Source organism: Xenopus tropicalis, chromosome 2 (assembly GCF_000004195.4).
Source record: "Xenopus tropicalis strain Nigerian chromosome 2, UCB_Xtro_10.0, whole genome shotgun sequence".
NCBI classification, from domain to species: Eukaryota; Metazoa; Chordata; class Amphibia; order Anura; family Pipidae; genus Xenopus; species Xenopus tropicalis.
In genome coordinates this window covers 18613810-18640957 of record NC_030678.2, presented here as the reverse complement: position 1 = coordinate 18640957, position 27148 = coordinate 18613810, and the positions used below count along the sequence as shown (strand labels likewise).

General features: G+C 42.7%; 1 protein-coding gene across 1 annotated transcript in view; it reads left to right on the top strand.

Moving 5' to 3' along the window:
• The window catches only part of jam2 (junctional adhesion molecule 2), a 73812-nt gene that overhangs the window by 34558 nt on the left and 12106 nt on the right, over nt 1-27148 (top strand). Inside the window, 6 exon segments of the mRNA NM_001078750.1 lie at nt 12492-12557; nt 16627-16743; nt 17590-17739; nt 20817-21019; nt 24492-24594; nt 25895-26002. Coding sequence (NP_001072218.1) covers nt 12492-12557; nt 16627-16743; nt 17590-17739; nt 20817-21019; nt 24492-24594; nt 25895-26002 — 747 coding nt within the window.

Below are 27148 nucleotides of genomic sequence, written 5' to 3'. Positions count from 1 at the left end.
TGCTTGAATTTCAGTACAGGTATAGGACCCATTATCCAGAATGCTCGGGATCTGGGGTTTTCCGGATTATAGGTCTTTACGTAATTTGGATCTCCTACCTTAAGTCTACTAAAAAATATTTTTAAACAGTATTTACACCCAATAAGGATTAATTATATCTTAGTTGGGATCAAGTACAGGTACTGTTTTATTATTACAGAGAAAAGGGAATCATTTAACCATTAAATAAACCCAATAGGGCTGTTCTGCCCCCAATAAGGGGTAATTATATCTTAGTTGGGATCAAGTACAGGTACTGTTTTATTATTACAGAGAAAAGGGAATCATTTAACCATTAAATAACCGCAATAGGGCTGTTCTGCCCCCAATAAGGGGTAATTATATCTTAGTTGGGATCAAGTACAGGTACTGTTTTATTATTACAGAGAAAAGGGAATCATTTAACCATTAAATAAACCCAATAGGGCTGTTCTGCCCCCAATAAGGGGTAATTATATCTTAGTTGGGATCAAGTACAGGTACTGTTTTATTATTACAGAGAAAAGGGAATCATTTAACCATTAAATAAACCCAATAGGGCTGTTCTGCCCCAATAAGGGGTAATTATATCTTAGTTGGGATCAAGTACAGGTACTGTTTTATTATTACAGAGAAAAGGGAATCATTTAACCATTAAATAAACCCAATAGGGCTGTTCTGCCCCCAATAAGGGGTAATTATATCTTAGTTGGGATCAAGTACAGGTACTGTTTTATTATTACAGAGAAAAGGGAATCATTTAACCATTAAATAAACCCAATAGGGCTGTTCTGCCCCAATAAGGGGTAATTATATCTTAGTTGGGATCAAGTACAGGTACTGTTTTATTATTACAGAAAAAAGGGAATCATTTAACCATTAAATAAACCCAATAGGACTGTTCTACCCCCAATAAGGGGTAATTATATCTTAGTTGGGATCAAGTACAAGGTACTGTTTTATTATTACAGAGAAAAGGGAATCATTTAACCATTAAATAAACCCAATAGGGCTGTTCTGCTCCCAGTAAGGGGTAATTATATCTTAGTTGGGATCAAGTACAGGTACTGTTTTATTATTACAGAGAAAAAGAAAACCATTTTTAAAAATGTGAATTATTTGGTTAAAATGGAGTCTATGGTAGATGGCCTTCCCATAATTCCCGAAATCCCACAATTCCCTGCACACGTGATGCCAATAAGAAATGGAAAATCACAGTGCATGCTGTCTTTCGGCTGTGGAGAAGTTGTTACAATTTGTAACATCACTGTTTTAGTCCCTCCTCCCCGCTAGGATTTCAGATGATGCAAAAACAAAAGAACTGTTTTGCAACTGGATTTCAGCATGTAAAATAGTATTTATTCATACTTTTTGAAGGAACAGATACAGTGATAGGTATATTAAGGGTTTCTGTTCTGTGTGGGGCTCTTTAACAAATGTTAGTTCAAAAGCCGGAGTTCCCCTCTAATTATATATTTTTAGATTAGTATGTCAGGGTATTAGGTATTTGGTCAGACACTCATGGTCATGTAACCAACATTGTCAGCATTCTCCAATGAGGACATTGACATTATAGTGCTAAAACTGGGAGGCTGCAAAAAATGGCACCCCATTGGGTGGCCAGTGACGGAACTATGGACCAATAGTTTCTAACAAATGATGCCGTGTTTATATAATAAGGTTACATACAGCCCCATAATAACCATATTTTACTAACATAGAAGCTCAAACATTTCCTAAATGTTGCCTTTATGAGTGCAATAAAAATACCCAATAAATGTATGTAGGCCTGAATCTATAGCTTAGAAATACTCTCGGTGCCAAGGTTTAGAGTGTCGCGTTTCACTGCCGACTCACTCCTAATTGTTTTTACTGCTTCTCAGAGTGCGCTGTACTACTGTATATCGGCGGGATGCATATAGACACTCGCAGAGTAAATGCTTACATGAACTTGTCATAACAAACTTAGAGATGTTTGACATGTGAGCTTTAATACAATGTAAATCCAAAACACGTGGCGCAAATCCCACTGCTTGATTAATGAGGATGCTAATGGAGTCCCCCCCTTCCAACTTGGACTCATCCACTGCAGTCTGAGCAATCATAGGGAATATATGGATATAGGGTACTGAGCAAATGATGTTGTGGAAATCCAAGTATATGGCGTGTATATATATATATATATATTACAGTAATGAGCCACAGAGCTTGCAATCCAAAAAAAGGAACACTTGAACACTTACAGGGATTAGGAACTATCCTAAAGGCTTCTTAATAAGGTTACTGTTTACAATAGCGGGATGTCCGTGTACCTTGCTCAGAGCTAACTGGCATCAATTCAAATAGAGAATTGTATTAATAGGGCTTATAATATAGTAAAATGCAGCATAGGATATAATGCATCGGCATAGTGTACAGTACAGGTATTGGACTTCTTATCTGGAAACCCATTATCCAGAAAGTTCCGAAATAAGGAAAGCCCATCTCCCATAGACTCCATTTTAATCAAATAATTCACATTTTAAAAAATGGTTTCCTTTTTCCCTGTAATAATAAAACAGTACCTTGTACGTGATCCCAACTAAGATATAATTAATTCTTGTTGGGGGCAGAACAGCCCTATTGGGTTTATTTAATGGTTAAATGATTCCCTTTTCTCTGTAATAATAAAAAAGTTCCTGTACTTTATTCCAACTGAGATATACTTAATCCTTATTGAAGGTAGAACAGTCTTTGGGTTTAATTAATGTTTAATTGATTTTTTAGTAAACCTAAGGTATGGAGAACCCATACCCCAGGAACGGAGCATTCTGGATAATAGGTCCCAAACCTCTGGCTGTTTGCTAAGGTAAACAAGACCCTAGCAACCAGATAGCTGCTAAAATTCCAAACTGGAGAGCTGCTGAATCATTATATAGGTAAGCAAACCCTTGGATTTGCGACATTTGCAAAGAGTTAAATAAATCTATTAAAAAACATAGTAGGAGAGATATAATTAGGGGGTTTTATGCTGTATCAGCATCCTTGTATTTTCATGGCATGCCTGCGGCCTTGCTATGTACAGGGCTTATTGCAGACCTAGTGATGACATATGCAGCTCCTAAATTTAAACACAAAACAAAGGAAAACTGAAACATTTGTAAGGGCAGCTTGACCAGCTGTTACAATCCCCCGGTGTCTGTGAGCTCTAGGGGGTGGAGAAGCTCCATGTGAGCTTACAGCGGCCTCGGAAATGCCCAGATACAAATAGAAAAGATAAATAGAGAGAGATAGATAGATAGATAGATAGATAGATAGATATATAGCTGATAGATAGATAGATGGATAAATAGATAGATAGATAGATAGATAAATAGCAGATAGATAGATAGCAGATAGATAGAAATAGTTGACCTTAAGACAATATTACAGTGATGTGTTCCTATTTATTTCCTTGCATTCCATGGCTTCCCGGCATACCACATAACTGTGAGGTACTCGTACCAGCGTTCTGATGCATTCCGTACAGTCCAAGGATACATTTCGGCCGGCATAGCTAGAGTTGCCACCTGGCCTTCAAATAATGTTGTCAGTTGTGCCTCAATAGAATATAAAGCCTGCAACTGGCGGCAATATCAAAGGGGAAATAAATGCACCCTAAGTAATCTTACAAAGCAGCTACAACATAGCAGAGAGTTCCAAGGCACAATCCATAAATGAAATATCTTTAGTGCGTAAAACTGGTCCCGTGAATTGAGTTGCACTCAGGAACATGCCGGAGTTCATGCTGGTCTCCAAATGGGTAGTGATGGATGAACAAAAGGCTGGCTAAGCACTAGTTTCCAGATTCGGTTCAGTGTGATAATTTGGTTCCAGATTTTCCCATAGAGCCAGATGCAAAATAAAAGGTATGTCACTGTTTATCACATGAAAACTCTGTTGAAGTCAATGGGAAAAACTGGAACTGGAACTTGCCTAAAAGTTTTCATATATTAAGCCTTATAATAACATTTTCTCATGGAACTGAATTTGGCCCAATATGTGAAAATATTGTGTGCATGATTGCATCTGAATCAACATATGCGCCCCCTAGGCTTGCCTCCCTCCCTGTATGTGACCGGCCCGAGCCAATAAATTACCAGCTGGGATTGGCACCGGAATTACTAATTTACCAGAAATGTAATTGCCAGTAAATTTGTAATACCCTATAAATCTATCCCTTCCCTGACCCTCTCCCCTGCCGGATTACTGCTTAAGGATAGGTGCATCTTTGACCCGCCCATTTCCCCTCCCATTTCAACACCATGTGATATCATTGCCCAAACCCCATGTGACATCACTTCCTACTCCTCAACCTGAAGGCATGTATTAAAAAAGGTGGCAGCCCTTGCCCCCCCCCCACCCAGTCTCCCATAGGGCATCTACACTGTAAGCTGTGGGGCAGATTCCAACATAGGGAGATCATACACACAATTGTGCAGAATAATGTATATGTGACCAATTGCACAGGTCTATAAACAGGATTACTTGGGCATATTTATTCTCTAGGCTATAAACTGTATAATCTTATTTTATAGTATAATCGTAATAAAATATTTTGAAAGACTTGACTTGTCCAAGGTCAAAAAGAGCTGACAAAATAGAGTCTCAGGTCTGTTGTTACCGGTGAGGCACCCCCTGCGGTAGGCAGGCTGTTAGTTGTCCTTTATTTCACTGGAATGAATATCACTGAGCCTTCAGCTGGTCATTCCCTCTGATAGAACAAAGAATAATACTGCATTTTCAGACCAGGATAGCAGAGATGCGACCAAACCCACAATATTATGTTGCCAACATAGTGGCGCAACAACAATAAAAGCATAGTCAGGCAACAAGTTCCACTATTTAAATGTATTATAATATGTAAAAAAATCACATTTTCCCTGTGCTGCCAAAAACCAGGCAATAAAATAGACAGATGAGAAAGAGACAGAGAGGTAAACACATAAAGCAAGCTTGACTCAAAATGACAGATAGAGGCAAACAGGCAGACTTTTGTAGAGACAATTGTAGATATAAAGATATTGACAGATACAGAGAGAAATTACAGAAATTATAAACAACCTTTTTAATTACTGTAATTGGCTATATAAGCCATGTCCATCATTGCTGGCACAGATACCACTAAATCTTACAATGGCATCTTGATAATTCTATGTTTCCAATGTGGCAACACTTTGGGAAATGCCCTCTTCTGTCTCAGCTGGATAATACACCTGTCCATACAGAATTGGCTGCAGGAATCAGAGTGGAAGAGCTTGGCCGGCCGGCACAAAGCCCTGAGTTCATCCTTACCTGTGGGAGAATTGGAACACCAAGTTGGCCCTGGCCTGATCCCTAAAATTAGTGCCAGACCTGAATGGAAGCAAATCCCACCAACAGTGTTCCAACATCTAGTGAAGACTTCCTAAAGTGTAAAGTCTGTTTTAGCAGAAAAAGAGCTGCCATCGTCATATTAATACCCTTGGTTTTGGAACAAGACGTTAGATAGACAGGTTTCCACCTACTTGTGGCAAGCTTTTGTTAGCTTCCTAGGTCTTTTCCAAAAATGGAAGGCAAGTTTAGGGCTGGGTAGAGAGCACATATGATAGAAGACTCCACCTTCAAAGGTCCCTGCCCAGAGGGGAGATTGATAGGATTGCCACCCAGCTGGTATTTTGACTGGCCTAGCCGGCAAATCGCCAGCTAGGGCCAGTGCCAGTGTACATTCAGGTATCTATAAATCCCTCCCCTTGTGACTCTTCGTGAGCCACTTTTAAATAGAGACAGCGTCTGTCCTGCCCACTTCCCCTCCCCACATGCTCATTTCCCTGCCCCATATACCCATTCCCTCACTTAGCCTGCCCATTTCCCCTCCCCACATGCTCATTTCCTGCCCCATATACCCATTCCCTCACTTAGCCTGCCCATTTCCCCTCCCCACATGCTCATTTCCTGCCCCATATACCCATTCCCTCACTTAGCCTGCCCATTTCCCCGCCCCACATGCTCATTTCCCTGCCCCATATACCCATTCCCTCACTTAGCCTGCCCATTTCCCCTCCCCACATGCTCATTTCCCTGCCCCATATTCCCATTCCCTCACTTAGCCTGCCCATTTCCCCGCCCTACATGCTAATTTCCCTGCCCCATATACCCATTCCCTCACTTAGCCTGCCCATTTCCCCGCCCTACATGCTCATTTCCCTGCCCCATATGCCCATTCCCTCACTTAGCCTGCCCATTTCCCTGCCCCATATGCCCATTCCCTCACTTAGCCTGCCCATTTCCCTGCCCCATATGCCCATTCCCTCACTTAGCCTGCCCATTTCCCCGCTCCACATGCTCATTTCCCCGCTCCATATTCCCATTCCCTCACTTAGCCTGCCCATTTCCCCGCCCCACATGCTCATTTCCCCGCCCCATATACCCATTCCCTCACTTAGCCTGCCCATTTCCCCGCCCCATATACCCATTCCCTCACTTAGCCTGCCCATTTCCCCGCCCCACATGCTCATTTCTCCGCCCCATATACCCATTCCCTCACTTAGCCTGCCCATTTCCCCGCCCCACATGCTCATTTCTCCGCCCCATATACCCATTCCCTCACTTAGCCTGCCCATTTCCCCGCTCCATGGTGTCATCACCCACCCCGAGTGACATCACTGCCCACGTCCCAAACTCAAAGGCCGGTATTTAGAAGAAAAAAAGGTGGGACTCCAAGAGATTGAAGGGTATGTTCTTATTGTTTATACCTGTATTAACTGAATGAATGTACATTGCTTCTGTAACTGTGTATGGAACCATTTCATGTATATTACGCGCACAAATTCACCTATGCCCTTCTCCAGTTTGAATCTTGAGTTCCCCAAAAAAGGAAAGAGTAAGTGCGCTGTCCCTGGGGATTTATACTGAGTGGCTCATTACGCAAGAGCCAGCACTTATATATTTCCACTCTGTTTTGTATTGTTTTCAGAGGCCCTTTACCTTGAGCCTGTGCCAGTATAGGAAACATCTGTTGTTGTGTCTCTGAGGCCTGTTTATTGTGTCAACTGTAACACACACATTCTGAGCTTTTTCTTTTGTTTTCACTCATTTCAAGAATAAAGCTTTTTGAACAGTTGGGGAAAGAAAAGATTCCCATTTTATAAAGAGTAAATCTTGTATATTTCTTACTCCTTGTGTTTCTTAAGTTAATAGCTGTTATTTTAAGTAGCTGTATCCATGGGAAATGCAAGACAAGACCATGGAACATTTTAGAACTCATTAGTTTTGTCCCAAGTACAAAAGCACTAAGGGTTCCCCTGTGCCTTGAACTGAAAAGATGACTCCAAACGCACCAGACGATAGGATATCCACTTTAACAGATCGACTTTATTTTTGCAATTAGAAAGCATCACACCTGACGCGTTTCGTACGCAAGCGCACTTAGTCATAGGCCAATTATTAAGTGCGCTTGTGCACAAAACGCATCAGGCGTGATGCTTTTAATTGCAAAAATAAAGTCGATCATTTAAAGTGGATATCCTATCGTCCGGTGCATCTTTTCAGTTTATGGTTTACCTTCCCTAGCTACGGGTTCGGGGCTTCAAGCACCAATTCCAGGACACGGTGAGTGATTTTTTGACACGGGAGAGCCTTGACTGTGTTGGGAATTCTGATCTTTCGCTAATCAGCGACGGACCCAGGGTTTATACACCTGGGTCTTTCAGTTTATTAGGTACGATACAAGTTAATCTGCCCAACTTGGATGGCGTTTTTTCTTTACTTAGATTAGGTTTTTTCATTTGACTTTGGTTTAAATTTACCCTTTTTTTCGTTTCATTATTTGTATTCTCCTGTGCCTTGCACCTCTTGATGCTCCATAGCTTGCCTGTGTGAATGATGCCCCACCATGGCTCCCTACCCTTCTTATGCTATATGCAGGCCCAGACTGGCAATCTGTGGTTTCTGGCAAATGCCAGAGGGGCTGCTGTAAGATGCCATAGACAGTTACTATTTGCTAGGCCTGTGGAGGGCTGTTTGGGCCTCTGTTACTTGGAAAAGCAACATAAAATAAGAATTAATTCCAGATCTCACCAGCTGGGCCCTCCAATGCTTTTAATTTAGAAACCTCTACCCCTAAGTTTAGTGCATCTGAACTTAAGTTCGGCATTGTGCGTCTGAATTCCAGATCGGCATTTCCGACCAGTGCATCGTTTAATAAATATATGTATTTAGGTGCTTTGTAATATTGTGTCCATTTGCAGGGGGGTACTGCCTTATAAATGTCCTTGGGCACTTTTGAGAGAAATTGTTTTGTTTGTTGGTATTTTGTTCAAATTGGGTTCCTTAGTAACACATAGGAGCAGGTTTACTCAATAGTGTCTAATTTTTAAATTTTAAAATTCAACAAACTCATTTCCTCGAATGTCTGACATTTACTAAGAAAATTTGATATGAAAAGTCTGTGCCAGAAAACTTTTTTCAATTGTCACTGCGACAACTTGAAAATTTCGAGTTTACGCAGCGACAATTCCAAAACCTCTACTTCTAAAGGAAGTCCGATCATTAGAAGCAAATTATAACAGTTATCTCTACAGAGAAAGGAAGCGACCAGGTTAACGGCCACTGTCCTTTATAAACCTTGCCTGTAATATTTGCCCCAGTTTCCAGGGCTGTTTAGCAAAAGCAACAAGGGTTCCCTCATGGTTTCCCCTCATGGTTTCATCAGGCCGTGACTTTTTAATTGAGTTCTGGGCACACTTCAGGCTTGTAATTTCATTTGCTCAATAAATCCCATCAGTGTTAAGGCTGGACCCTTCCCAGTTCCACAGCTGCCAATAACTGCTTATGAATGGGATGGAACAGTCATACCGGCTCCCGTAATACTGTATTTTCTTGTTTTCTTAAAAGAAAACACACAATGTTTTAATTTGGAAACTTTGGGTCTCAGTGTGAGTGAGGCTACCTGGATTATGTTGCAGTGTTTTTGCTAGGATGGCCAGCTGTATATTTTTATTTATATAAGAATTATATACTATTTTCAAAAAGAAAACAACAATAAGTGGTGTGGGTTTACTGGACAAATAAACATTGCAAGTATATTTATATTGCCCCAAAGAGGGATTATGATGGTTTGCTATCCAACCTGTGGCATCAGAAATCAGGCCCTTATAAGGGCTATGTCACTTTATAGCCTGTTAGAGCATTAGAGCCTTATTGGGGCTCCACCTCCACGTTAGCCAGTCGGAGTTTTAGAACTTTCCTCGGCACTACATCATCTTTAGGCCTGTCACAGCAATAGAGACTTAGCAGGTCTACCCCAGGCTGTTAACCAATCAGAACCTTCTTGCACTACAACCTGTCAGCATTAACAAGACTTAGCAGGTCTACACAAGCCTGTTAGCCATTTTGGAACATCGGCACTACTTATCTTATAGCCTGTCAGAGCAATAGAGACTTAACAGGAATACCCCAGCCTGTTGACCAATCAGAACCTTTTTGCACTACAGCCTGTCAGCATTAACGAGACTTAGCAGGTCTACACAAGCCTGTTAGCCATTTTGAAACATTAGAACCTTCTTGGCAACACTTATCTTATAGCCTGTCAAGCCAATAGAGACTTAGCAGGTCTATACCAGAGAAGCTTTTGAACCTTCACATTGCTATTCTAGTCTGTAGCCAATCAGAGTAATTATTTGCATGTTTTAAATAACCCACATACCAGTAAATGTTCTGAGATATTGATAGATCCTTTTGTTTCTTATATATGTTATTTTTTATACCAATGCTCTTACTGAAATGCAGTTTGGGTACCATGTTCATTTACTTGTTTCAAGGTGGTGGGACTCTCCTGGCTGAAAAAAAAGGACAAGGGACACATTTTCCAGTTACCCATATAGCTCAGAATGCTATTGGAAGCACAGTCCTTCTTATTTGTGAGTCTTAGACCAGCCTGGGCCCATTTAGCTCTTAAGGAACAATGATAATTTATGTTCCACAAAAGCTCTTGGAAGAAGACTGGACATTTACGTGATAGATGGTTTCAGAACATCAAATGTGGGTTTTTATTGATGCAATAATCTACACGAGAGTCAGCAAGAAATCGATTTGAAGGGGGGTCTCGAGGTGGAAATGCGTGATTGGACTTTGCAGTGGAATTTGTGAATGACAGGTCTTCTTAATTCAATCACATGCTTGCTTGGTGGCTTATGAAGCATGAATATTTGCTTTGGTGCCTCTCTCTAATCAATTATCTGCGTATTTCGGCTTTTGCTTTGGCACCGGGAACCTCAGAGGCCTTGGAGTTGGCAGCTGTCAACAGCTGAAATCTAAGCATTAGGTCAGGCTACTGGGCCTCATCTATAAAAGGCAGTTGTCCTAAAACACAAGGCACAAAAGCTGATATTCCTGTGCAAAGCATTGCTTTTCCTGAGTTTTATGTAGGGTGGGGCCCCAGGGAAATGCATGAGGACTGGAGCCATAAATGTACAGAAAAATATCAGACATGGACGTCTAGTGTATGGGTCCTTCAGTTGCTGGTGGGATAGTGGTGATTTTAATTCAGCACCAGTGGAAGGGGGCATAGGTTGGGCATGCTTATTGCAGAAGGACATTTTCTGGCCAGAAGGACTTTTATTTGGTTGGAGGAAATGGTTGCTTAAAAATTTGAAGCTGGCCTTGCACCATCCCAAACTCATGGCTCCGTCAGTCATTAACAAAGAGCTTTTTAGTTCATGGGTGTCAGTGGAGAAAGTACCTAATGGCTAAACTTTCTCTTTAAAATAATGAATAGTACCACAAAAGCCACTTGCTTTACTAACCCCTGAAAGTAAGTTGAAGTGCTCCATCTTCAGTAAGGAAAGGAGAGATTTAATATAAAGTGTATTCGGAACAAGCATTTTACACATGGTAGGTAGAGCCGTTCTTCAAGCTACTTTTTGTTGTTCATCATCGAGTAAGGCGTTTGCTTCAGATGATGAGCCTGTAGCAGTATCCCTGGATTCTTGTGCTCTAAACTCATAATTTAATTCTGCCCTTACTATCATCGGGCTTCTTACAAAGCAAAGCAGTGACCAGTGAAGGATCACAGAGTTTACCAAAACAATTCTAATAGTCACTGGCATTTCAGTTATGCTTCTTCTACCTCAGGGACATTGTATGCCTATAATAGCAAAAAACATAATATGGTGGCATAGTTGGTATAGTAGGGAGAGATGGTACTGTAATAATAGCCTCTGGGAAGGGACTGGGGCTGTGGGATAGCAGGTATAGTAGGGAGAGATGGTGCCTATAGTAGCAGTGGGATAATAGCCTCTGGGAAGGGACTGTGGCTGTGGGATAGCAGGTATAGTAGGGAGAGATGGTGCCTATAGTAGCAGTGGGGGGGATAATAGCCTCTGGGAAAGGGACTGGGGCTGTGGTATAGCAGGTATAGTAGGGAGAGATGGTGCCTATAGTAGCAGTGGGGGGATAATAGCCTCTGGGAAGGGACTGTGGCTGTGGGATAGCAGGTATAGTAGGGAGAGATGGTGCCTATAGTAGCAGTGGGGGGATAATAGCCTCTGGGAAGGGACTGGGGCTGTGGGATAGCAGGTATAGTAGGGAGAGATGGTGCCTATAGTAGCAGTGGGGGGATAATAGCTTCTGGGAAGGGACTGTGGCTGTGGGATAGCAGGTATAGTAGGGAGAGATGGTGCCTATAGTAGCAGTGGGGGATAATAGCCTCTGGGAAGGGACTGTGGCTGTGGGATAGCAGGTATAGTAGGGAGAGATGGTGCCTATAGTAGCAGTGGGGGGATAATAGCCTCTGGGAAGGGACTGGGGCTGTGGGATAGCAGGTATAGTAGGGAGAGATGGTGCCTATAGTAGCAGTGGGGGGATAATAGCCTCTGGGAAGGGACTGCGGCTGTGGGATAGTAGGGAGAGATGGTGCCTATAGTAGCAGTGGGGGGATAATAGCCTCTGGGAAGGGACTGGGGCTGTGGGATAGCAGGTATAGTAGGGAGAGGTGGTGCCTATAGTAGCAGTCGGGGTTGTAGCCTTTGGGAGGAGACTTGAATATATATCTGAATGGCTGATACAGTGATATTTTCACATCTGTAACCTTATAGTGAGTTTAGGGAATTCTTACCAAATGCTGTACCTCTAAGGAGTTCAACTAAAAAAAGTCCAAAAACCACTATGGTTTCTAAGTGCTGCTATTTGTTTTTGTGGAACTGCAGTATCCAAGTAGCCACCTACTGAAAGAAAGTGGGAGAGAGTGAAGGGAGTTGTAGTTTATTAATAGATGTAATGCTATTAAACAATAAAGTACGGCAGAGTTTGTTTACCCTAAGGACCTGCAGCCAGACAGCCCTGTGTTTGCCAAGTATTGTTGGCAAGTATAGAAGACAATATGCTCTGTATTAATAGTTATTTGAACTCACCAAAAGGCTGATGGTTATTTTGGTACAAACACAATGTTTACAACATGTATTTTCTTTTTCTCTTAGGCAAGGAAACCTTTGGCGTCTATGTCTCATCAGATAACAGCAATGTACAAGTGCAGGAGTTTGGAGGTACGTTAAATAAATTCTTTTACAGCTATTCTCTTGCGGTAGTGCTACCCAACTGGCGGCCCGCAGGCCTCCTGATGTGGCCCCCCCATCTGTCTGGCTGCTGTGTCTGCTTACCTTTTTTGGAAGTTTTAAAATGCTATTAGTACTGAGATTATCTGGCTCCTGCATTGTTCACACCTCAGATTTAGGCTGTAAGGCCCTGTATTGTTCACACCTGTAAGACCTCAGACACAGACTGTAGGCACCCACGTTGTTCACCCATTCACACCTCATACAGACTGTAGGAGCAGTGCCGGCATTATGTCACTGTATGTACTGCAGTACAAACTGTTCATCTTGGAGTGGTCATGATCAGTTACTTGTGTAGTCATGATAGGTTTCCTTGCCTGCACTACCTGTCCTGCTGTACCATGCCTGTGTGTGCCATACTCTGCCTGCCCTATGCTGCCTGTGTGTGCCATACTCTGCCTATCCTGCCTGTGTGTGCCATACTCTGCCTGCCCTACCCTGCCTGTGTGTGCCATACTCTGCCTGCCCTATGCTGCCTGTGTGTGCCATACTCTGCCTATCCTGCCTGTGTGTGCCATACTCTGCCTTCCCTACCCTGCCTGTGTGTGCCATACTCTGCCTGCCCTTTGCTGCCTGTGTGTGCCATACTCTGCCTGTGTGTGCCATATTCTGCCTGCCCTATGCATATGAATGGCAACATTTGTGTGTAGTCGCTTAGGAGCACACATTAAAACGTTTCGTTTTTTAAACCTTGGAGAAAAGATCAGCGCTTTTTGAATTAGTGCTGAGCAAGGTGTCTGTGGGTGAATGTTACTCACATGATAAAATGATGCTGATATATTGTGATTTTATATAGGAACGTGTCGGTATCACTTTACAGATATTCAGGAAGTTGTTGTTTAACCATTGCCTTCCCTTTGCCCCTTACCCATGCCAGGCTCCAAGATGCCTTCTCATTGGCTGCAGCATTATGTGTCAGTCATGGTCCTGGGCTCTGGGGCAGAGAACATGCCCCATGTAAACATTGTTTACTGCCTGTTGGGTATTTGTCTAATATTCCCAAATTTTACAACACCCCCAGCAAGGTAATAGGAAATTTATTGTTCCTGGAATAGAGTGAAACCTGTCAGTATCAGAATATGGTGGGAGAAATAGGGAAAAGTAAACCTAAGGAAATGAAAATTGTGCCGGTAGTTTTATTATCACAACCATTAAATTGATAATCACAATATGTAGAAAGATATTTGTGATACTACAAAGACCTTTGGCAGTTTGTACATCCTGAGTTGAGGTGGTTGCCAACTTCCCGCTCAGCTAATGTCTCATACAGCTGTTTGTCCATGGAATTAACACTTCTTATATCCTATTAGAATGAATAAATGTACTTTATCAAGTTAGCGGAACACATCCATGATCTACAGTCATTTCACTTCGTAAATAAGTGTGTGTATACAGCAGAATTTCTTAAACAACACTTGGGCCAGTGGTTGTCTGGCATTTTTCAGTTAAAGCCCCCTTAGAGGTGCATCCTTTGGTTTTGGCCCACCCCTCTACCTTAGCTAATATAAGGTTACTGATATAGGAAAAACCATAGACCATAGATCTAAGAATATGTAGGACATGATTTTACCCAAAATCTCAGCCTAAGTTACCTTTAAGTTGGGCCTTAAGTTGGAGAGCAAATAGTCATTCTCCATAAATCTCACCCTAACTGACCTTCATGCTGTGCTTTCCGGTGTATCTTGGAGAGCAAATAGTCATTCCTCCCAAAACTCACCCTAACTGACCTTCATGCTGGGCTTTCAGGTGTATCTTGGAGAGCAAAGAGTCATTCCCTCCAAAACTCACCCTAACTGACCTTCATGCTGGGCTTTCAGGTGTATCTTGGAGAGCAAAGAGTCATTCCCCCCAAAACTCACCCTAACTGACCTTCAAGCTGGGCTTTCAGGTGTATTTTGGAGAGCAAAGACTCATTCCCCCCAAATCTCACCCTAACTGACCTTCAAGCTGGGTTTTCAGGTGTATCTTGGTGAGCAAATAATCATTCCCCCCAAATCTCACCCTAACTGACCTTCAAGCTGGGCTTTCAGGTGTATCTTGGAGAGCAAAGAGTCATTCCCCCCAAATCTCACCCTAAATGAGCTCCATGCTGGGCTTTCAGGTGTATCTTGGAGAGCAAATAGTCATTCCCCCCTAAAACTCACCCTAACTGACCTTCAAGCTGGGCTTTCAGGTGTATTTTAGAGAGCAAAGACTCATTCCCCCCAAATCTTACCCTAACTGACCTTCAAGCTGGGCTTTCAGGTGTATCTTGGAGAGCAAATAGTCATTCCCCCCAAATCTCACCCTAACTGACCTTCAAGCTGGGCTTTCAGGTGTATCTTGGAGAACAAATAGTCATTCCCCCCTAAAACTCACCCTAACTGACCTTCAAGCTGGGCTTTCAGGTGTATTTTGGAGAGCAAAGACTCATTCCCCCCAAATCTTACCCTAACTGACTTTCAAGCTGGGCTTTCAGGTGTATCTTGGAGAACAAATAGTCATTCCCCCCTAAAACTCACCCTAACTGACCTTCAAGCTGGGCTTTCAGGTGTATTTTGGAGAGCAAAGACTCATTCCCCCCAAATCTTACCCTAACTGACTTTCAAGCTGGGCTTTCAGGTGTATCTTGGAGAGCAAATAATCATTCCCCCCAAATCTCTCCCTAACTGACCTTCAAGCTGGGCTTTCAGGGGGGACTTCAAATATTAAAAGTAATCTGGAAATTGCTAATTATACCTCCCCAACCAATCCACCACTCCACATTCTCACAGTATTCCCAGGTCAGCCCCTACTTTGCACCCTGTCCACTGTAACCAAATCCACTCTTCATAGGGTTGAAGCGAATGTGTTATAATTGGGTGAAAATCAAAATGCAAACAGGGCACAGGAAACCACTGTGGTTAAACCCTGACCAGGCAAAATAATTGGTTCAGGTTTCCTAGCCCCTCAGCTCAGGGAGCAGACAATCCAGCTATAGCAACATGATTAAGTGCCCTGTGAGGCATGAAACGCGTAGGGACACAGAGATGTTAAACGTTTTAATGTATTTTCCATAAAATATACTTTTTTACTTTAATTTTGTGACCCTTGCGGATTTCTTCCCGGATGCCCCATGTTGCTATAGCTATACATGGGTGAAAAAGACTGCATTCCTGCATGCATTAGTATGAAGTATTTGTAAACATTGTGTTTTGCTTGTGATGCAGATTTTATTCTTTATCTAATGCTTTAAATGAAGGCAAGGTCACTCAAACAGACACTACCACAGTATTGGCATTAGGTGATCCTTAGCTATCACTGGGGACATGAATATACCCAGGCTTTTGTATGTGCCGTAGATATGGCTTTCATAACGTTGCATTTGAGCATAGCCACCAAGGCACACTATCAGACTACTGTCCGACTACCTTTTCCAGTAAAAGTGCAATATTTGGACATACTAAATATTAAATATTGGTTTCAGGAAGTTATGGAGGCCACCCCTCACTGATGGCTGCCCTGCAATAGTGGGGGGGGCACAGTCAGCTCCTGAATTCCAGCAGAATTCCACTCCAAAGCTATGACCTAATCTGGGGTGAAAGGCCCAACTCACTCCCCAAACTGCAAATCAGATCAGACCTGTTAATATGGGTACATGTGGTACCATGGAAGCAGGAGAGATGCAAGTTTTAGCTCAATATCTGATCAGTCAGAAATAAACCTTAGTGTTCTGAATTCCCAGGGAGCTGGGTGAGGAGGCTTTTGGATAAAGGGTCCCCTGCCTGTATAATTCAGTCCAGCAGCAAATCTGTATATTGGGTAAGTGGCCCGCTCTATGGGAACTGCTAAGGGACCCGTCTTTAAACCATGGATGCGCAACCTTTTGCTTTCCATCAAAGGTTCTGGCAAGTGTAGTTTGACATCAGCTGGGGAATTGCAGTTTGTAGCTTTAGACAAATTTGTGGTTTGTGCATAGTGTAACAGTGTGCAGCTGTTGGTGTTTACGCATTGCATTGACATCATGTTATTGGTTTGGCAGAGATTATACTTTCCTGCAAATATAAACTGGAGAAAGAACATCCTGTGCGACTGGAGTGGAAGAAAGTGGTACCCAACGGCGATATCTCATTCATCTATTACAATAACACACTAGCAGGTAACATCAAATTCCCACCCTCCAATAGAAATGGGCGTAGTGACTCTGCTGCCAACCAGTTCTAATGTCTTCCTCTGTACTGGGTGTAGTGATGTGCGGGCCAGCCCGACACCCGCGGGACCCACAGGTCAGGTGGGTTCGGGTCAACATGCACATACTGTAAGTTCCTCAGGTCGCTATATAAATAGCCAGAGAGCAGTGGGCCGGGTCGGGCATGGGTTGGGAGAGAGTGGGTTATGGTAGGGTGTGGGTCAAATTTTTGTTGATCCTACTACAAGTTCTATTCTAAGAATATAATAATATAATAATAATTATAAGAATATAATAATCATTTATACTTTTTTAATTATTTCACTTATTGATCAGCAGCTTTCCAGTTTGGAATTTTAGCAGTTATCTGGTTGCTAGGGGTCAAATTACATTAGCAACCAGGGAGTTGTTTGAATGATAGACTAGTTTATGAATAGGACAGGACCTGAATAAAACATAAGTAATAAAAAGCATCAATAATAATAAAATTGGAGCCTCACAGGACAATAGTTTTTTGGCTGCTGGGGTCAGTGACCCCTATTTGAAAATTGGAAAGAGTCGGGACCTGTAGGGTAGCCTGCAGCATTGGGTTTGTTGCACCCCACCGTGGGTAGCTAAGTAACAAATAATTGGTTAATATAAAATTGCAGGCAGCTAGCTGGGTTGGGAGATTTCACCTGATACATGCAGTTGTTCCTGGCTCAAATTCTCATGATCATGTATTATGTTATCATTATCCTTTAGTCACCTTGGTATAGTATCCCATGGCAAAGCCTGCCCTTATCAGCACTTTTATCACTTCTCTTGATTCCACAGCGGATTTGCGGGGCCGAGCGGAGATGATTGAGTCCAGCATTTGGTTAAAGAACGCGACCAGAGCCGATTCGGGGAAATATCGATGCGAAGTCACTGCCCCTAAAGACAACAAATCATTTCAGGAGATTGTTATTGATTTGAAAGTTTTAGGTAAGAGAAAATTTCATAATTTGTGCCACAAACAACTCAAAGTTTGGTACAGCATAACGAGTTCCAACCATGGTTGGGGGGGGGGGGGGCTAAAATATAATACAAAGGTTCCTTGGCCAGCCCCAGGATACATTATCTTCATAACAGATAAAACCTGCTACCAAGTACACAGTATTCAACCTCTGGATTAACTTTCTGTACTACATCTCTCTGGCAGGTAGATACATAATCCACAATGCATTGCACTATGATGTCCCTTTTCTTATTGAGATCACGTGTGCAGGGGATTGTGGGATTGGGAGGATGTAGGCTAAAGGCAGGCTGAGGACAGGCGACTACTACTGTTAGAATTTTTTTGAGTGTCAAAGTAGATCAGCAGGGGAACAGGGGGCGGGGTTTAGGGAACTGCTCCAAACCATATTATTACATTAAAAATAATGAAAAAGGCTGCATATTTTTAAATTATTTATATTGCAAAGTTGCTAGAAACTGTTTTCTTTTCAAAAAGCTTAAGTTGTGTTTGGGTGGAGTTCCCATTTAATTTGGGTTGATAAAAGAATAAAGTCCATCAATTTCAACCCCTCCAAATGAATCCAATGAGAACCAAACAAGATAATTTATGGTATAGGGTGGTTTGGACAAATAAATCATGGGAGGGAGTAACTGGAAAGGGGTGGAGTTGAGACTGATTGGAGTTGAGGCTGAGAGGCACGGAGTTAAGGTGGAATTTGGTGATACCGAGTGGCAGAAGCTAGAATAGTTCTCAAAGGACATGCTGGTATCCAGTAAATTCCAGGTACTTTCTTCTTCATTTCAGAGCCTTCACATTGTCAGTTATAGGAAAAAATCTCACAATTTACTTCTAAAAATACATATAATGTGAAGTCATATGCGCTGGTTCCTTGCACATTTGTTGCCGAAGACCCAAAAAACACAGATACTTAACGTATCGTTCCTTACACCATGGAAACAATGCATAACCTTAAATATGATGTAGTTCAATTCATCCTCTGTGAATTGCTGCAGCTTAAGCCTGTTTTCATCTTTTATAGCCTCCATAAAATATATGGAAGTAGCTCTGTTTCTGTTCCCTCTTAGGCAGGTCATCCTTGTTTTTTATCTTTAGAGAACATCCAGATGTTGCGTTGGGTTTCAGGGGAAAATACTCTGCTCTCCTTAAAGGTATTTTCCATGAGTGCAGTAACTCACAGAACTTAAAATAGAAGGGATAAAAGCACAATGTAAATAGAGATGTTTGTATAATATAGCGAGTAGAAACAGAACTAATGCTGTGTTATGTTTTATGCACATAGCCAGCCCCGGTGTGCCTTGGTGGCACTGTTGGCATTTTGGGTTAAAAGGGGACTCCAGCTTCTGAAACAAAACTTGTTAAAGAGCCCCACACAATACAGAAACCCCTAATATACCTATCACTGCAGTCTGTTCCTTCAAAAAGTATGAATAAATACCATTTTATATGCTGAAATCCAGCTGCAAAACAGTTCTACTCTTTCTGCATCATTTGAAATTTTGGCAGAGGAGGAGGGACTAAAACATTGATGTTACAAATTGTAAAACTTTACAACAGCTTACAACAGGGATCCCCGACCTTTTTTACCTGTGAGCCACATTCAAATGTAAAAAGAGTTGGGGAGCAACACAAGAATGAAAAATGTTCGTGAGGGTGCCAAAAAAGGGCTGTGATTGGCTATTTGGTAGCCCTTATGTGGACTGGCAGCCTACATGAGGCTCTGTTTGGCAGTACAACTGTTTTTTTATGCAACCAAAACTTGCCTCCAAGCCAGGAATACAAAAATAAGCACCTGCTTTTGAGGCCACTGGGAGCAAAATCCAAGGGGCTGGGGAACAACATGTTGCTCACAAACCACTGGTTGGGGATCACTGGCTTACAACAACAGCTTACAGACAGCATGCAGGAACTGTATAACCCACAATGCATTTTACTGTGATGCCCCTTTTCTTTATTGACATCACATGTGCAGGGGATTGTGGGATTGGGAGGATGCAGGCTGAGGACAGTTGACTACTGTTTTTTTGGGGGTCTTCAAGTAGTCAAAGGGCCCAGTGTTGCGGAGTGGAGTGGACGGAGTTCTCCAAAAAGTAAAAATAGTCTCAAAGTAGTCAGCCAGATCAGAAGAAGAACAGGGGCGGGGCTTAGGGAACTGCTCCAAACCATATTATTACATTAAAAATATTTTTAATTGATGTATATTGCAAAGTTGCCTGAAATTATGTTTTCTTTTCAAAAAGGTTAAGTTGTATTTGGGTGGAGTTCCCGTTTAATAGTTTAGAAGTGGTGTTGCAAGTAACAAATTATTTTTTTAGTCCAATTCATGTCCCTGTACCTGCATGATAAAATGCAGTTTCCATTTCAGTAAAGGGATTGTGTGGGTACCGTGAACCCTAAATTCATTAGAGAAAGGTGTCCGCTAAGTGGGAGAGTGTGTGTATGGCCTAAGGGTGAAGACACACGGAGCTACTAGTAGCAGCTACTTTTTCACGGCTACTAAACGCCAGAAAATCCCCTGCCATAGACAATACTGAGAATTGCCTATGCTAAAACACACGTAGAGACAATTATCAATAAATGATCAGCATTGTCTATTTTAGTAGCCACGACAAGTAGCTGCTACTAGTAGCTCCATGTGTCTTCACCCTAAGGGCTCTGGCACACGGGGGAGATTAGTCGCCCGCGACAAAACTCCCTGTTCGCGGGCGACTAATCTCCCCGAGTTGCCTACCCCTGCCATCCCGCCGGCGAACATGTAAGTCGCCGGCGGGATGGCACACGCAGCGGGGCGATTTCAGGAAATCCCGCCGGCGACTTACATGTTCGCCGGCGGGATGGCAGGGGTAGGCAACTCGGGGAGATTAGTCGCCCGCGAACAGGGAGTTTTGTCGCGGGCGACTAATCTCCCCCGTGTGCCAGAGCCCTAAGAAGCCGGGAGTGAGCAGGGCTTGCTGGGGCAGGATTACATGTCTGTAAGTTAGTTTTCAATGCCAGTCTGTTCAGCCAGTGTGTGCCTGTAGGTGTAACAGTGGTATTTTCACAACAGTGGCCCCCGGTGTTCCTGTGTGCGACGTCCCTCCATCAGCAATGAGCGGCACTGCAGTGGAACTTAAATGCAGAGAAAGCGAAGGATTCCCAGCGTCAGAATACCGGTGGTATAAGAATGGAATCCTCTTGGCGATAAACCCTGCTCCGAATGCCAGGCTTACAAACTCCTCTTACACAGTCAATTCCGCCTCGGGCACTTTGGTAAGCGCTGCTGCGATATCTCCGGCAACATCTGCTCAATATCCTTTGGCAAAGAGCTTTTTTTGGACGTGGTCATCCATATTTATGTATTTTAGTCTGCAGCAGAGCTGGAGCTAGTTTTTGGCCAATAGATTTGACAAAAGACAGAGAACAAAAACCTTCCTTTCCTTTATCCATATACAAATCCCATTGGCAGATATACAGCAAAGCTAAATCACTTGCTCTTGTACTATTAGTTTTTGCAAGCTACCGGGGTAATTAAGCTAAAAGGAAAGTCCATCCTAGCTAATGAGAAGTAATAGCCTATATAACAGCATTATGTAATATTCAACTCTGCTGTTAAAGAGGTTGTTCACCTTTTGTTTAAACTTTTAGTATGATATGGGATGGTCTATTCTTAGCAAGTTTTCAATTGGTCTTCATTTTTTATTTGTTATAGTTTTTAAGTTATTTGCCTTCCTCAGCCTTCAAATTTGGGTCACTGACCCTGGCAGCCAAAAAACTATTGTTCTGTGAGGCTACAATTATATTGCTATTGTTGCTTTTTATTACTATCTTTTTTTATTTAACCCCTCCTCCTATTTATATTTCTCTCTCTCTTTCAAACCACTGCCTGGTTGCTAGGTTAAATTGGACCCTAGCAACCAGTTTGCTGCTGAAATTCCAAACTGGAGAGCTGCTGAATAAAAGATAAATAAATCAAAACCCACAAATAATAAAAAATGCAAACCAGTTGCAAATTGTCTCAGAATAGCAGTCTGTACATCATACTAACAGTTAATTTAAAGGTGAACAACCCCTTTAGGCCCAGTAAATATGAATTGAAATACTGAAACAACAGGCGATTCGATTGCTTCCTTTTTAGGGTGAATGTTTCAGCCTTCTCATTATAGAATCCACGCTTTTTGGCAAGGGGCCCCTTTTCTCTTATAACACAAATTCACAAACATAAAATTATTATCTATTCTGCAATGGCTCTGGGAGAGTCTAATTCAGCAGTTTATTGTTCGTCCCATGTCCCCTCCCTACAGGTATTTTTGCCGGCAGTCAGTATCAAGGGCAGCCCATAACCATATAACCAAATAAGAGTTCCTCCTAATTGTCCGTCAGGCTTGGAACCCTATCATCTGCCCCCCTAGAGGGCCAAACCCACATTATGGGAGATTAGAGAGATATGTGATAATCATAAAGCCTTTAACAACTGACAGCAACTTTATACTGAGTGATGGAAAGCAGTGGAGGTCACTTTGCCCATGGCTCACTGTGATGATGATGATGATGGGTGAATACCAATGTCAGCTTTTCCTTGCCACATTGTGGTGCGCTCTATGCTGTATGATTCCCTTTTAATAGAAAGATGATATATCAGCCATCTAACATTGAATATGACAGTCCCTCTGAGTAGAGGGCAATTTGTCACACAGTCAGCCTTGACATTTAATCAGAGTCTCACCCCAGACATTGCCGCAGTGATTAAATCTCTTGGCCCCTGTGGCACACCACAAACAATAATGTTGTGTAGATATTACCCTTGAGGTTTGCTCTGTGTTAGTGTAGGAGATTGAGTCTGATATGGTAGATTATAGGCTTTTCATTGTTATTGAACCTCATCATTAGTTCAGTGGGGGGGGGCACAGACCAAGGCCTTTATTTCTGTCATTCATTCAAGTGTTTGTCTTTGTGTTCTACCAGGCTTTGGCTACTTACACCTCATTTAGTTTACGGTGTTCTGTTTTATGTGGGACACAGTATAACAAAATCAGTTAGAGGAGAACTAAAGCTTAATAAAGGGTTTTGCTAGAAATGTTATACCTGATGCTCTGGAAGGTCTAATCAAACCCAAAGCCCCCACAGCAGGGAAGATTTGTGCCCCCCCAAAGATGCACCCAGTTGCTCCCCATCTTCTTTTCTGCTGATTCCCTGCCCATTCCCTGTGCTGCTGTCACTTACCTGAGCTTAGGGACCCACTCACACTATACTGTATATATAGAATATAAAAGTGACAATTCAAAGCTAATTATTATTATTATTATTATTATTAACATTTATTTATGAAACACCAACATATTCCGCAGCGCTGTACAATAGCTGGATTACATACATTGGACATACAGAGTAACATATAAAGCAATCAATAACCGTTACAGGAGGTGAAGAGAGCCCTGCCCAAAAGAGCTTACAATCTACAAGGAGAAAGGGTTGAGGCACAAGGTGTGGGAATGGGCAAGACCAGAGTTGTTAGAGGTTTGGCACAGGGTATTGCTTTTAGCAGCACACTGAGGTTATGTTAAACTAAATGAGGGGAAGCTTCTCTAAATAAATGTGTTTTTAGAGATCTCTTTAAGGCAGAGAGATTGGGAGAAAGTCTGATAGTTTGTGGCCAATTCCAGAGAAGGGGGGCAGCCCTTGCAAAGTCTTGAATGCGAGTGTGTGAGGAGGGAATGAGAGAGGAGTTGGGGAGCAGAAATTCAGATTCACATAATATAACAGTTTAGAAACCAATGCAGTTAGCATCAAATGTAATAATCTGCCCTGCAACATCAGCTTATATGACAGGCCAGCCTCATATTCTGCTTTATGATTTCTGACGACCCCTAACTTCTCATTACTGCCATGCTGGGCACATAAAGATAGCCTAACAATATCCAAGATGGTGCTCTCCTGAACAACTTTGATGCTCTTAAGATAGCCATACACGGGCTGATTCTACCTGCCAATATCAGTCCCTTAAGGTGGCCATACACGTGGCGATCTGACGATGTTTCGTACGACCATCGGTCGCACAAAACATCGTAAGATCCGCCACACACCATTCAGGGCTGAATCGGCAGGTAAGGAGGTAGAAACAATAGGATTTCTACCTCCTTCTGCCGATTCAGCTCTGAAGGGAGAATTTTGGTCAGGCGCCTTCTATGGCGCCCGATCAAAATTTTCAAACTGGTCCGATCGGCGAGTCGTCCGATAACAGCAGCTTCCTGCGATATCGGTCGACTCGCCGACATGCCATACACGCACTGATTATCGTACGAAACGAGGTTTCGTACAATAATATCGGTGCGTGTATGGCCACCTTTAGACTGATTCGGCAGCTTATTAGCCCGTGTATGGGCACTACCGACGGGCCTGCCCGACCGATATCTGGCCTGAAATCGGCAGATCTCACCAGGGCCAAACAACCGAAATTACCCCGATATCGCCCACCTGTAGATGGGGATATGGGGAGAAGATCCGCTCGTTTGGGGACCTCGCCAAGCAAACAGAACTTAAAATGTATGGCCACCTTTAGTCTTTATTGTTTTAGCTTTAACAGCTTTGCTAACCATATTAATTTTAGGCTGTGGGTCAGTAAGCGATGAAACTGGCGAAACTTTGCTCCCTCTTGCCCCCCAATAGCCCGTTAGTACCCTGTACACTGTGCCTCCGTGCTTCTGTAATGCCAGAATAACATGATGCTTTGTGTCTCACCATTTAGCAATTCAATACAGTCGCAAAAATGGATACAGGGGAATATTACTGTGAAGCCAGTAATGGCATCGGCAAGTCCCAAAAATGTGCTGTGAGGAGACTGCAAGTCGGTGAGTATCTCTAATAAAACCGAAATGATATATATTTAAAGGTGGAAGGGCTGATTTACTAAAGGTCAGTCCTGATGCTGTTATATCACTGAAGCCACGGCTGTGTTATCTCAGGCCTGTGCCCTACAGCTCCCCCCACTGCCATTATTAATGATCACTTCCTGCAATAATTAAGGTAGTAATCAGCTCTCATGGCTGTGGTAAGGGATACGATTGGCATGTTTAAATGAGGCACTTAAATAGATTCTATCACCACAATTAGTTGCTTTTTTAATTAGCATCAGGCCATTTCCTGTCACTAAATATATCTGGATTTATGAAGTGACATATTCATAAACCGTCAGGGAATTTTTTAAAGTCATTTGCTATGATTTCTGTGATCTCAGTCACTAAATGGCTAATTTCCAGCAGTGAAGTTCACAATGGGCGATAGCTACAATCTCAGCCATAAAGCGGGGTGGGACTGCTGCTAAGTGAGGGAAAGGAAGGGAGGTTTAACCATTTATTTAGATTTCCTTATGCAAGCACAAAATATTTTTTACTCATAAACATTTTTTTATCATACAATACAGATTTCACCACTGTATTGCCCCCATGCAGAACCCCCTTTTGATACATTCCCTGACATCACCATAAATTAACAGTATACCATATAGATTTGTGGGGATTTTTCCATCCAAGGTAAGGGTTAAAGGGTTTTTTTTACCTTTAACCTTTAATTCATTTTTGGTATGATGTACAGACTGATGTTCTGAGACAGTTTGCAGTTGGTCTTCAGTTTGTATTTTGTGGTTTTTGAATTATTCAGATTTTTGTGCAGCAACGTTTCAGTTTGAAATTTTAGCAGCTATCAGGTTGCTAGGGTCTAAATTACCACAGTAACCAGGCAGTGGTTTGAATGAAAGACTGGAATATGAATAGGAGATGCCTGAATAGAAAGATAAGTAAGAAAAAGTAATAATAGTATAATATTGTAGCCTCACAGAGCAATAGTTGTTTGGCTGCCGGGGTCAGTGACCCCCAGTGAAGGCTTGGAAATAATTAATAAAAAACTATACAAAGTAAAAAATGAAGACCAATCGAAAAGATGCTAAGAATTGGCCATTCTATAACATACTAAAAGAAAACTTAAAGGGGAACTACCCCTTTTTGAGGGTTTCCCACATAGCATATAATATCCCTAGGTCCTTCTACCACTCAGGAGAAAGGCTCCCATTGGGCAGCTTATATTTTGCATACCTGCAACTTGTTCCTCATCACTGAATGTGTGAGTAATATTGTCTGTTTCTCTTCTCTACAGATGACCTGAATGTAGCTGGAATCATAGCAGGAGTCGTAGTTGTGGCGCTTGTCATGCTGTTTTGTGGACTTGGTGTGTTCTATGCTCAGAGAAAAGGATATTTCTCAAGTAAGTGGCACTTTGTGATCAAGAACCTAAAGGTTTCCAGCCTGTGTTAAGGTACCACTCCCAGCAGCCCTTGGGGAGAGGGTGTCGGGAGTTTAGCAACAGGTAAAGATCTATAGGTGGAATTGATGACTGTTATATAGTTGAACTGTACACTGTGTGCTGGTGATATGTGGGTCGAGTTTTTCTTGACCCGCACCTGAGCCTAACCTGCCCACTCCCAGCCCAAACACTACCTGACCCCTCTATTTACACACCCTCGCCCAACCCGCCCACCGCTGACATCACAAAAGGGGTGGGTCGGGGCTGGCACACGCCCATAAATTAGAGAGCCGGAACCAGGAAGCCAGCAGTGTAAGGTTGCAGGAAGGGAGGGCAAGCAGAGAAGCTGGACCTGAACCCACCCACGACCCGAAAATAGACCGGCCCGCACATCACTACCGTGTGCCAAGGCCTGCTTGGCCCTAAGCGGGAATGAAGCCAGGACCAAGGAGAAAGCTCAGTGTAGGTAGGCAGACAAAATCCTGTATGTGGTATCCAAAGGGTTAAGAGTCACTCAGAATTCAAGCAAAGGTCAGGGCAGGCAGTGGTCAGAGTAGCCAGAATGAAGCAGGAGAGGCAGAAACCAGACAACAAATTAGAATGCTCTCAGGAACTCACAGAATAAGTCCTAGAATTGGGCATCAAACTCGAGTCCTTGGTGTCCCTTTATTTTGAACTTGGCACCAAACCAGCAAAGCCCGTTGGCCTAACGTGCCAAAAAATTGCTGCACTGGAGCCATGTTACAGCCATGAGAGCTGCCATCTTGGTTGCACCACCAGAGAGGAAAGGAGTGCCATCTGGCACACACTGTGCTAGTCAGCAACACAAGCACACTGGCAAGAGGGGGGAAACCCCCAAAAAATATGCAGAAAAGTCAGCAGAACTGACTCAGGTTCCTGCACAATGGGCTGCCCAGGGGGGGCTGCCATTTGCATGTCATCTTTTCAGACAGAATTGCAGCTGAGAAGGCATTTTTCTTTGGGTTTGGGTGGCCAACCTTGGCAAAGAAAAGGTACCAACCCCATTCACTGGTAGGTGTGGCTATTTTATCAACACTGGGCAAAGTTGCCTGTGGGCAGTTACCCATAGCAACCAATCTGTGATTT